General features: G+C 40.7%; 2 protein-coding genes across 4 annotated transcripts; both read left to right on the forward strand.

Annotated features, from left to right (window-relative positions):
- Positions 1 to 680: 680 nt before the first annotated feature.
- On the forward strand, positions 681 to 7,058 carry LOC125903166 (centrosomal protein of 55 kDa-like). 3 transcript variants are annotated; one of them, XM_049599907.1, is made up of 10 exons: positions 681 to 904; positions 1,718 to 1,836; positions 2,023 to 2,265; positions 3,822 to 3,887; positions 4,150 to 4,300; positions 4,571 to 4,697; positions 4,988 to 5,177; positions 5,293 to 5,367; positions 5,704 to 5,823; positions 6,181 to 7,058. In XM_049599907.1, exons 1-10 carry the CDS (start codon positions 745 to 747, stop codon positions 6,370 to 6,372), a joined length of 1,443 nt encoding a protein of 480 aa, XP_049455864.1. In that variant the 5' UTR covers positions 681 to 744; the 3' UTR covers positions 6,373 to 7,058. The 3 variants fall into 3 exon arrangements, with proteins under 3 accessions (XP_049455864.1, XP_049455865.1, XP_049455866.1); XM_049599908.1 differs by having other exon boundaries at positions 2,023 to 2,142; XM_049599909.1 differs by lacking the exon at positions 681 to 904 and adding an exon at positions 940 to 1,430.
- Positions 6,321 to 12,073, forward strand: LOC125903167 (free fatty acid receptor 4-like). The gene is made up of 4 exons (XM_049599910.1): positions 6,321 to 6,419; positions 9,201 to 9,787; positions 9,858 to 9,989; positions 11,647 to 12,073. The coding sequence occupies exons 2-4, from the start codon at positions 9,221 to 9,223 to the stop codon at positions 12,031 to 12,033; spliced, it is 1,086 nt and encodes a 361-aa protein (XP_049455867.1). The 5' UTR covers positions 6,321 to 6,419; positions 9,201 to 9,220; the 3' UTR covers positions 12,034 to 12,073.
- The last annotated feature ends 5 nt before the right edge of the window (positions 12,074 to 12,078 follow it).

Raw genomic sequence — 12,078 nt, forward strand, 5'->3', positions numbered from 1 at the left:
CCAACGGAGACGGTCCGGTCTTCTTGTCTTGTGCTGCAGTGCCCCCCAGTGGCGCTGTAAGTAATGCATCCGTCCTATGCATTCAGAGATGATTAAGTAATTGTAAAACATGCTAAGTTAGCTTCTTGCAGTTTTGTTTTCAATTAAGCAATATAGCTCCATACTTTGATAAGATATAAACACAACCAAAACACACATGTAATTAAATAACAAAATAACGCCGTTTCAGAGACAATATTAATATTATTTCCAATTTCTTACCAAAGAACTGCTCAGGCTGCAAGGAAGTTTTAAGCTAGCTAAACTAACGTTAGCTATGCAGATTGATTGAGATTGAAACAGAGATGTTGGATGAAGTCAATATCTCTGATTGAAATGAAGAAACGTGTTGCCGCACCCCCTGGATAAAAAGCTATTTTACATTATTAGTTGTTTTTTACTTTAAAAGTATAAGTTCATTTTGCTGGTGATGTTATGCATTTTCACTAAAGTATAATTGATTAAAAGTAATAAAAAAAATAAAAAAAAAAAAAAAAAGTTTTACGCTAATGTTCTGGATGGCGGACTTCTGGCGGCGGTACTGAAGCAGGGGCACGTTCAAGCTCAAAACGGTGTGCAACGTTTTGTTACGGTTTCCGGATTGAACGACGTGTGACCTTGCAACGGGCTTTGAGGTACATTTTCTCTGGTTTGATGGGCGTGTTAAATGAATTACCCAATCAGCAGCTGCGTGTATATAAATAAATGTCTACTAGATCATTATGTATTGAACTTAAATCTTATGTTTGTCCGCCTTCTTCATACAACAGTATTGAACGCACTGATGTTTTCGAATTAATAAACGTTTTGCGACGTTTTGAACGCAACCCTGCGTTAACGTTCGTTGTCTTTTCTCCCTTGCAAGGTAACTTTAATGCAAAATAAATATGTGTACGATACTTAAATAATTGGATTATTATTTTTATAACGTGGAAGAACATATTTCACTACAGTAGCAGTAACTTAGTAACTTTATACTAATATTTTGTTAGCATTTTATGCTAGCAGTAACTATCATTTTATGCTAGCTTAGCGTAACTGTTTTTGTTCCAGCTAACAGGATAGTTACATAGATAGCCAAACCATAACGTTATGTGGTGTTAACTTCTCTTTGTCGATGGTACTGGCTAACAAAACCGATTGCTCCTGATGTTATGGCTAATAAAACCGATTGCCCCCGATTGTGAAAATAAGGTTAGCTGCTGAATGAAAAATGTAAGCTAACCTAGCTAGCTACATATCAATCGTATGCTGTTGCCAAAACACCTCTAGATCAACTTAGTAGATGTAGGTTTTGATTAGATTCAGAATATCACATGATCTTCATCTTCAGATATTAAAAAATTATAAACCATAGTTTTGAATCAGCACCTTAATGACAAGGTCGAGAGGTAAGAATTATTACAATTTTTTTGCTTTAACCTGCATTAGATTGTAAATCTAATTGGTAAATGTGTTTTTTTATGAATGTATATATTCTGAATTGCTCTGAAAACTATTTTGGATCCAGTTTATTTTCCCATCGCTGCTTTTGCTGATGTCAACAACAGAGGGGAAATGAACCCATTCAGAGTGTTTATTTTTGAAATGACAAACATCTTTAAATGTATTATTTTAGTGTCAGTCCCTTATAATACTTGTTAGCAGGTGACTGAGATGGCCTCCTTTAAATGTAAAGGTTTCCTCAGGAGAAGGTCCAGTTCAGAGCTCGTCCGCTGTCTGAGGAAGCAGAATGCCTTACTGAAGATCCTGGTTCAGTTTTCTCGTCAACACTCAGAAGATAATAAGCTACTTGAGGTAAACTCAGTCACTACTCAGTACTCTGTGTCTGTGGTATTTACCAAGCATAAGTCAACTAGACAAGGTTACCCACACTGTCCTGTTAAATGATGTTGCCAGTGAGAGGTGTGTTTTTTATGCAGGATGTTGATTTACAGTAGCTGAGCATTAAAGAAAGAGCTTATGTCTCATTGTCTTTTGCAGAGATTCCTCACTGTTGGAACAGCTTTACTGGAAAAGTGTCAGCAGCTCATGGCCAACGCCAATAAGACTGATGTGCTGTCAGAGCAGCTAAGTGAGAAAGAAGGAAATGAGATGGACGCAGTGAGTATGAGGAGAGAGAGCACCATGTCCAGTTACTCCAGAGAGATTGAAGAAATGAAGAACGAGTATGTGCGCCTCTCAACTAGGTGTCAGTATTTAGAGAACAACGTTGCACAGAAAAAGGTATAGCATGGCTTAATTTTAATTTAAGTGAGCGTAGTGCTGAGGGAAAGTAAAACAAACTGTATGCCTTTATAAGCAGGAGACCTTCCTTTTGATACTGATACATAACACAGTGTGTGTTAAAGGTTCATTTATTGTTGTAGTCCCTTGAAGCTACACAAGAAAAACAAAAACTTAACATAACAGCGGTGTAGTCCCGTAGTCCTTTTTTTTTGTAATTCTCTTTTTATTGTTTTTTTTTTTTTTTAGTACAAACAGTAAGATCACTCAGGATACAAGATGTACCATACAAGTGAAAAAGCTCAAAACAACAAAAAAGACGAAACTGAAACAGACCCTACCAGTAAAAGTAAATAAAAAAAAATTGCATGAATAAGTAAGTAAATAAAAAAATAAATAAATAAATAAATTAAAAAAGGGAAAGAAGTCATAGGGTAAGCAGTATCATCATCAAAAATCTGCATACAACGTCATTACAAATCCCAGTGCATATCACATTTTCCTTATAAAGCCTCGCTATTCACATCACATCTCATTCACAAGCTGCACAAATCCACATGGTCAGACATAATCTCAAAGAACCAGGCCGTCCCAGGAAGGAAATAAGGCACCAAAAGAGCAAGAGAAAGAGTATTACCTTATTGTCAATCAGTTAATCATTCAATATCATGTTTAAGTAAGGGCCCCATATTTTAAAGAATACCTCCAGTTTGTTGTTCAGTTTAAAAATTAGTTGTTCATAGTTTGCCATTTTAGTCATTGCTCCACACTATTCATTAAAAGGGATGGCATTTTTTTGTTTTCCAGTGCTTAAGCACTATCCTACAGCCAGTGATAAGTGCTAATCTACACAAATGTTATTTTTTATACTAAAATCGTCTGTTGCATTTCATGATATTTAGCACCTCCGATGAAACACCAGTGTTAGATGTTTAACATTAAATACTGATGTTCTGCCCAGCCTTAGGTGCAGAATGTTAGCACATAATAGACCATTTTCACAGCATAGATTTGACTTGTCACATAGGAGAAAAGCACAGGTGTCACTAGTAACATCAACAATGGGTCTGTTTAATCCAAGTGACAGTGTGATAGTGAGCCACTATGCACAATGCCAGGACCCTGAAACCAATACAAAGAAATGGAATTCAGCCATCCTTTACTTTACTACTTGGAGGGCTTTTCCTTCCTGTGACATGTCAAAATGTCTTCTGTCAGAAGGGCCCATGGTTGCGTTGCTGCTGAGAGAAGCCCCTCTTGTCAGTTTCACACCACTAGATGGCAGCAGTTGTTTTTAGGTGTCAGTCTCACATGTAGAGAGGAGGGGTACTGTTCTCCATAAAAACACATTTCCTCATACAGAGCATACCAACAGTGACATTCTGGATATTGTAGAGGTCATAACACTTGAGAATTTGATGCTCTAAGTTCCACTGTGCTAATGTTTTGGGCCTTGTTGTGACAGAATGCAGTGTCTTATTTAAGCAGTTGGGAGAGTTAGGTAAGATCATTCACATATGTGTAAGGCTGTACTGTATTTTCCTGTTATCAAATAGGACTCCACTACAGATGAATGGGCCTCACCCAACACCACAGTTGATCTCCAAAACTGCCTCCGTGATGTAAGTGCAGTTTTGTTGCCACACATCTGGAAAAAGTCTCGTGTGTTTGTATTTTTCAGTTATAGCTAATCCACGTTTCTGAATTTTTTGGTTACTTTTGACTCTTGCCTTTTTGTGCATTTGTTCTCAGTGAGAATGTGTGCCTGTGTACAGTATGCATGTCTTACTGAGTGTTTTTGCTTTGGAGCCATTTCCCTGGCACAACTCTCTTTCTGTCTCTCTCTGTTATGTGCTTCTCATTCTTTTATTGAATCCCCCCGAGGCCTTGGAGAAGAACAAGCAGTGGCTGGAATATGACCAGCAGAGAGAGGCCTATGTAAGGGCAATTCTGGCCAGAATGTTATGGCTGGAGAAGCAGCTGAACGAAGCAAATCAGGCCCGCTCACAGCAGCACAATGAGGACCATTCAGATGGTGAGCCAGAGGGACAGTGGGCAGTGGGCACTCACCACTGGGGCAGCAAGGGGCAACAGACTGTCACAACAAGGTTTTTAAGATATCAAGATTGCTCTGGAGTAGCCCACTATTACAAAAACTGCAGCCTGCGGTACATTGTCAAAATCATGTATTTTATTACTACATGGTGCATGCATAAGGCCGTATCTGACATCCTGGATTGCGCTTTTTAGTAATTTTCTCTCATTCTTAACTTTTTATTTACAACTTGTGCTTCTCTCAATACAGAGAAGGAGCAGATGAGGCAGATGCAGAGGTATTATGAAAGTGTGTTACAGAGGGCCAAAGACCAGCTGGATGTGCTCAGGAAGGAGCTCGACGTGGCCCAGCATAACTTGATAATGACCCAAAGTTGGTATGAATGCTGCTTAAAAAATAATAATATTGGGGCGTCGGTGTCTTCGTGGTAGAGCAGGCGCCCCATGTACAAGGCTGTTGCCACAGCAGCCCGGGCTCAAATCCAGCCTGTGGCCCCTTGCTGCATGTCATCCCCCCTCTCTCTCCCCCTTTCACACTTACCTGTCTTGTCCATTAAAGGCAAAATGGCCAATAATAATAATAATAATAAAAATAATAATATTGTGCTGCTGAAAGTTGAAGAAGATGAGAATTGGTAGTCAACATGACAGACTGTTTGATCTGTAGGTGCAAGGAAAGGGAGAGTGAGGTGGATGAGCTCAAGCAACAGCTGCAGACTGAAAATATGAACAGAGAAAGTGCACGGGAAGATCATCATTACTCTGAGGATGAAGAGCACTGGCTGACTGCTGTGACTGAAGACCTTCAGTACAGACTGGATGAGGAGGAGCGTGAGTCAGCTAGCTCTGAGCTGCAGGTATGTTTTCATTGAACTGTTCATTCAGTAAGTACTTTGGAAAAATAAAAAATATACCTTCATCATTTGAGGGGAGGAAGCAACCAAATACATAAACAAAAATCTCTCTTCTCAGTCCACTCCCTTTGAAAAGTTTCTGTTAGATCGTCACCGTGCTGACCAGGAAAGGATTGCAGACCTAGAGCGACAGGTATGAAAGTATCATCCATCTCAGTTTTGGTCCTCTGTCCCATTTACTTAAATACATTCTACTGTACTTACATTCTACTGTAAGTATTTCCTAGTAATCAGGGAATGTTAATCCATCCGCTCTCACACCTGTGTTGATCATTTTGTCCTTTGTGAATCTAGGCCTCACTCATCCAAAGGAGTGGGCTTGTCATACTGTCTTACCTCATTGCTTTCCCTCTGAAGGGAAAGTATCTGTCCTCACATAAGCAAAGGACATCATTCTTTGTATCTGTAAGTTATAATTCCCACAGCTATAATATATTCTTCATTGTATTGCAAACTTTTTCATTTTTAGATCAAGATTTCTTCGCAAGATCTGGAGGATGAGAAACAGGACTGTTTGTATTTACAGAAGCAAATGGTCAGGATTCTGAAGACGCTAAAACCTAAAGACCATGTGACGAAGCAGTCGAAGGTTGGCATGAATAGTGCAAAGGGCTTGACTAGTAATTAATATGTCACAACTTTATCAGTGAAGAGCCTTAAAGCCACACTAATGTATATTCTTTTGGGCTGGAACAGGGGTGACACCAAAACAATCATCCAAAACAAACTAAAATGCTCTGTAGCAGTTAGAGTTAGATGATAATTTTCTGTGGCTATGTCACTATGAATGACTCTTGACATTACTCATAGTAATTTAATCTGTTGATATTAAACATTTTCAGTAGTCCAGCTTTAAGTGTTGGTCAAATAATAGCACTCCTTGAAAAGCTGATTTAATCACCCAGTCTTAGCTGTCATAAGTAATCAATGATTCCATTTATTTTAGAGAGACTGGCAGGATTGCACCTCGTGTGAAGAGGCATACCCACCCTCCCTGCGCTCCAGAGATAGTCTTACATCCTCCACTCACAGCAGCTCGCTGAATGAAAGCTTCCTGGAGTGTCCCGGCTGCCGGTCCCAGTATCCCGCCAGTCACCACAGAGAACTGATGACCCACCTTGAAGTCTGTCTGGACTAACCAGGGGTACAAGTTATCTGAATAAACTACAGTTGTGAGTTGCAGAGGTGCTTATGATTATTTTAAATTAACCCCCAAAGCTTTGGTTGGCTTTAAAGTTCTTCCTCACTCAATTTTTTAGCTGTGTTAGTGGTTCTGTAGATATACAAGGTCCCTAAAGGATACTGCTAATGACTCATCCAGTGAAATATCTCAACATATATGAGATGTATTGACACAGCATTTGTTACAGACATTCATGGTCCCCACAGGATGAATCTTACTTTGCCTCTACCACAACCATGAAGTTCACAATTTTGATTTTGGGTCAAATATCTTGAGAATTATTGGATTGATTGCCTTGAAAATTAAATTCTACTGAATTTGGTGGTTCCTTGACTTTTCGTTTCACATAATTTCCAGCTCAAAATTTTATTGTGCCCAGTAATTTGGTTTATGACATTATACCCGCAAAACCAATGACATTCCCATCAGCCTCAGCTGCACTTAGTGCTTACTGCTGATTAGCAAATGTTAACAAGCTAACAGGCTTAAACGGTGGTAATTATTTCCTGCTAAACAGCATGTTATCAACATGTGAACATAGTGATGTTTGCATTTAGCTCAAAGTGCTGCTGTGCCCACAGAGCTGCTAGTATGGCTGTAGACTATACCATTTTGTGAATCCTGGGATAGTGAAGGAATGACCTGCCCTACGCTCCATGTGATTGGCTACTACTTGTTTAAGTTTAAGTTTATTTACTTTATTAATCCCCCTGAGGGGAAATTCAGTGTTTTCACTCTTGCTTCTCAATTACACACAGGTCTGAAAGACACACACATGCACAAACAGGACCTATACATGCACAAAGTAGAGGGATGTCAGAGTGGGGGGGCTGCCCTTTGGTCAGGTGTCCCGAGCGGTTTGGGGGGTTCGGTGCCTTGCTCAGGGGCGCCTCGGCAGTGCCCAGGAGGTGAACTGGCACTTCTCCAGCCACCAGTCCACACTCCATATTTTGGTCTGGACGGGGACTCAAACAGACGACCCTCTGGTTCCCAACCCAAGTCCCTATGGACTGAGCTACTGCCCTTTGCCGCTACTTGCCTTCGTTAGTTGGATTGGTTAGGTTCAGGCAGGAGCGATGGGATTGGCTAAGGATTAGGGTGAGAATGTCAGAGTAAGCCAATCAGAGGCAGAGTTTTATGGGTAATTCCTTCACTATCCTAAGATTCCCAAATTCATCTTGTCCATGGGTCCTCAACAAGGGTTTGGCGACCCCTACAGGGCCCCCTTTGTTACTGCAGGGTAGGCATACAATTATTGTTTGATATATTTTTCTATTTATGTTTTCTGAAATCAAAATATGTCAGGAAAATACCCATACTCATACCCATATTTGTTAAAAGAAATTTTCTGATTGTTACAAAAAAAACCTTTATACATCAGTGATAGGCTATCTGTTGCCCATGAATCCTTGTCCACTAAATTCATGATGTATTAATTATGAATCTGTAAGTAATAATATTTTAATAGCTTTGTATTGTATGCATAAAGGTATGTTTATATTTGGCTCTTGAGGCTGCCCTACATGCGCTACATGTTATTGTAGACCCAGTTTATTATGCAACTCAATATTATACATGAAGTAGGGCGCTTCATCTCTCCTTCAGCTTTGGCCTTGGCCTGAAAAATGTTGAAGGCCCCCCACTGTAGACTCCTCTTCTTTGTAAGTACTTTTAAAAATAAATGAATACTTATGTTTGATACTTGGTTCAGTTATGTTGCTGTAGGTCCTTGACCTCATCCACGTCTCACACAGTTTGAACCAGATGAATAGCTCAAAACAGCTTGTGTTGGCTAATCCTTTTCCTGTGCTATGTAAAGACGTGGATTAGTATTGCTAGCCAACAATATGGGGAGTCAAAGGCCTGCGCAGTGTCTGTGGGCTTTAAAAGGGAACGTGACACCAAAGGTTAACCTACTGTAGGCTGACAGCTCAAGAGAAAGATGCTAATATGGTTTAGACAACTTGCAGCGCCTTTCAGGAACATTTCATATGAAACGTCTAAATGGAAAGTGAGAATATCAGCTTAGCCCGTCTGGGAGGCAGACGTACTAGCCAAGAGGGTGTTTCCCTTGCGGCCTTGAAGATTATCAACACCAGACATGATGAAAATACTTTAAGAGACAGGAGGGTGTGTCACTAGTTTGTTTAACAAATATTTGTTTCAGAAATTTCTGCTCTTACTAAACATTTTATCAACCTATCACTGCGGGGTTTACATGAGATGCAAAAGCCTATTTTCAGGAGAGTCTTTGACCAGTTGCTGTATCTGTACTCTGGTAGTAAGACTGGTAATCTAATTTCACAGTGTAAATAAAAGTGGTGTCTAACTAATCAGATCTCAAAAGCTAATTTGAAATTTAAACTAATACTGTTCAACAGGCCCATTGATTGAAGATTAGGGATTGGATTAACACGCAGGGCAGTCGTGTCAATCCCAGTGAACAAACTGTAGTGTGTTGTTTTTAAATGTAAAGCAATTCCTTAAGAGGTTGTCCAGGTAGTGAGCAAATCTAGCTGTGTTTGATAATGTGGGAAAAGTGCAAATGAATTGGTTATAAAGAAGAGTTGCCCGAACTAAATGTGACACTGAAATAACGCGCAATAAAATGATGTTTACACAGTGGAAGAAAAGAGCACAATGAACATCTTGTAATATTTGACTTCCCGTCAGGTAGAGCAAACAGTATAGAGGCCAGTCACCACCCTCCATACCTCCTCCTCCTCCTCCCCTTCTCTGGTATCACTTTATCAGCTCCTTTTCCCCATTCATTTCTCTGGCAGCCTCCAGGAGTGAAATCAGTATGCATTTCGGATCTCTTTCAGCCTATGTGGGTAATAACTCTCACACTCATTTTCCCCATGGAGAAAACATCTCTTATTTCTCCTTCTTCTCTGAGATACACCACTCAGATCATGTTGCCACCACTATTGTCGAGACCCTGGCTATTACTGCTGTCTTCCTCGTCTCCGTGGCAGCAAATGCGGCAGCTGCAGCCCTGGTAACCTGGGAACGCAGACTAGTGGCCAACAAGACCGTGCTGACCCTCAACTTGTTTGTGGCCGACCTGCTGTTTGTCAGCATGATCCCGCTGATTGTGGCAGTGCGGTGGACTGTTTCCTGGACGCTGGGGTATGCGGCCTGTCACACTCTGCTCTATGTCATCTGTATGAGTGGCTGTGTCACCATCTCTACCCTGGCCTCCATCAGTGTGGAGAGGGTCCAGGCCATCCTTCGGCTGCAGTCTGTGCCCACTCTAAACTGCAGGATGGTGACTGCCACCCTCTTCTTCATCTGGGCCTTTTCTGCACTCACCTCCATACCTCTGACTCTGTTCTTCACTGTGATGGATGAGAAGTTCCCTGAGCAGGTATGGGTGGATCAATGCATGAAAGGAAAGCCCAGTGTCCCTGCCATTAATGCGGTTTTCTTTTCCATAGGAACGCATACACATCTGTACTCTCAAGTGGCCTGACAAAACTGGAGAGATTGCATGGAACGTAGCCTTCACTGCACTGTGCTTCTTCCTCCCAGGATTCATAATTGTAGTCAGTTACAGCAAAATATTACAGGTGGGTTTATTGTGGTTTTTGACTGACTGATATGTCAAGGCAAAGTTTTTTTAGGATTAGACAGTCTCAACCACGCTTTTAAAGATAAGGTGGAGTTTTTCTGCATTTTTCTCACTTAAAGGGTAACTTTTGTGTTTTTCAACCTACACCCAATTTACCATGTGTTTGTGTCTGAGTAACTAATGGAGACAACAATTTTTGAAACTGGTTCAGTATTGACTGAGAGTGCTGCACCTGGCAGCGGCAAAACAGTCCTCAAGGTAACGTTAATGGGCAACTGTGTACTGTCAGTTTACATCCACTAAAAGTGCTTGTTTTTGCCACTGAAAGGTGGAGACAGACCATTTGTTCAACCAGAAACAGCTCCAAAATTGTGATCACCAAACCCACCAAACTTTATTTAAATAAATACTAATTAATTGATTACCATAAAACACTCTTCGTTAAGTCAACAAACAAAATTAAACTCACCAAAAGCCGTCTTGGTTCGTCTTTCCACTGTTAAAACAATCACCAACTCTGGCTTGGTTAAAGAAACCTTTACTTCACCCAGTTAGATGTGAAAATATACTGGCTCTATACATGCTAAAATGACTGTTAATTTAAATGGAGTCTGGCAGGTTCAGCAGTAGTGATTTCGGGGCTGTTTCTGGCTAAACAAAAAGAATTTTACTCTTAACAAAAAAGGTCTGTCTTTGTAGGGATGCTCTCCATAATGTTTTCAGACACTAAGAAACATAATCTGAGCCTGTCAGTGCCCCAAGTGGTTACATTGCATCCTATTTTATAGCTGCTGGCTGAGGTGCTCTCACTCAACACTGGACCATGTTTCAAAAATTCTTATTCCCATTAGTCACCTAGACCAAAAAACATGGTTAAGTATGGTCCATGTTGAGAAATACCGAGATTACCCTCTAAGACATCCCACATTAAGTTAGTCTATTATTGACTTTCCCACTGTGTCTGTGGCACTGAGCCCGAAGCACTTTGTTGCCAACTGCAGACATAAATCTTTGAAAATGGGTCTTGAATATAAATTAGCATTTCTAAAATCACAAAGTAATTTCCCAACATATTCACCACCTCGCTTATCTCAATGGCCACACTTTGTTTTTGTGCACATTTTGTACCTTTGCTCCACCCTTTTGATAATGATTGTTCCTTTAATAAGCACAGTTATTGCCAACTCATGCCCATTCATTTGCAGATATACTGACTCTGTGCCATCTGTGAATATCATTCATTTCTCTGTCGCTCTGATAACTGAGATGCGTGTGCTTTATTAATTACTGGAGCTGAAAATGGTGCCTTTGTGTGTGTGTGTGTGTGTGTGTGTGTGTGTGTGTGTGTGTGGGTTCAGAGCTATGCACTATCAAATGTCAATATTAAATGGGACAGCCAGTTCTACCAGTGTGGACACTGAAGTGATACAGACGATAGAAAATGTCTCTGAGGAGCCACAGACTGATTTTAGCTGTGGGAGGACTTTTTGGATGTTTGAGACGCATTGGAGACAAACATCATGCTCCATATGTGTAAATCCATATGTAGATCAATCACTGATGGTTTCTTTCTCTCTATCTCTTTTGTCCACATTATATAAGGTCAGACAATACAGATTGGCAATATTGTGTAATATTTATTATCTGTATTACAGATTGCTAAGAGAAGTAGGCTCGGGCTGCGACCCCGAGACAGCCAGCCCCCAGCTGGAGACCCTCTTGAGTACCGTGTGTCCCGCCAGGATATGAAGCTCTTCCGTACCCTTCTGGTCCTTGTGCTTTCTTTCTTAATCATGTGGAGTCCCATTTTCATCATCACCTTCCTCATCCTGGCGAGGAACTTCCTTGTTCACCTAGATGTCTCCTCTACCATGTTCTTCTGGGTGATAACGTTCACACTGGCCAACTCAGCCTTGAATCCCATCCTCTACTCGGTCTGCCAGTTAAAGAACGGCTGGCGTAGGCTCTGCAGTGGCACTGTTGTAGCACCACAGAGGAGAAAGCCGCATGGAATTGGTCGGACGCAAGGGATACAGCCATGATGATAATAATTGTTTTGTCAAACAGAGGTTTCAGGCTTATATTAA

This window comes from Epinephelus fuscoguttatus, linkage group LG16 (assembly GCF_011397635.1).
Source record: "Epinephelus fuscoguttatus linkage group LG16, E.fuscoguttatus.final_Chr_v1".
NCBI classification, from domain to species: domain Eukaryota; kingdom Metazoa; phylum Chordata; class Actinopteri; order Perciformes; family Serranidae; genus Epinephelus; species Epinephelus fuscoguttatus.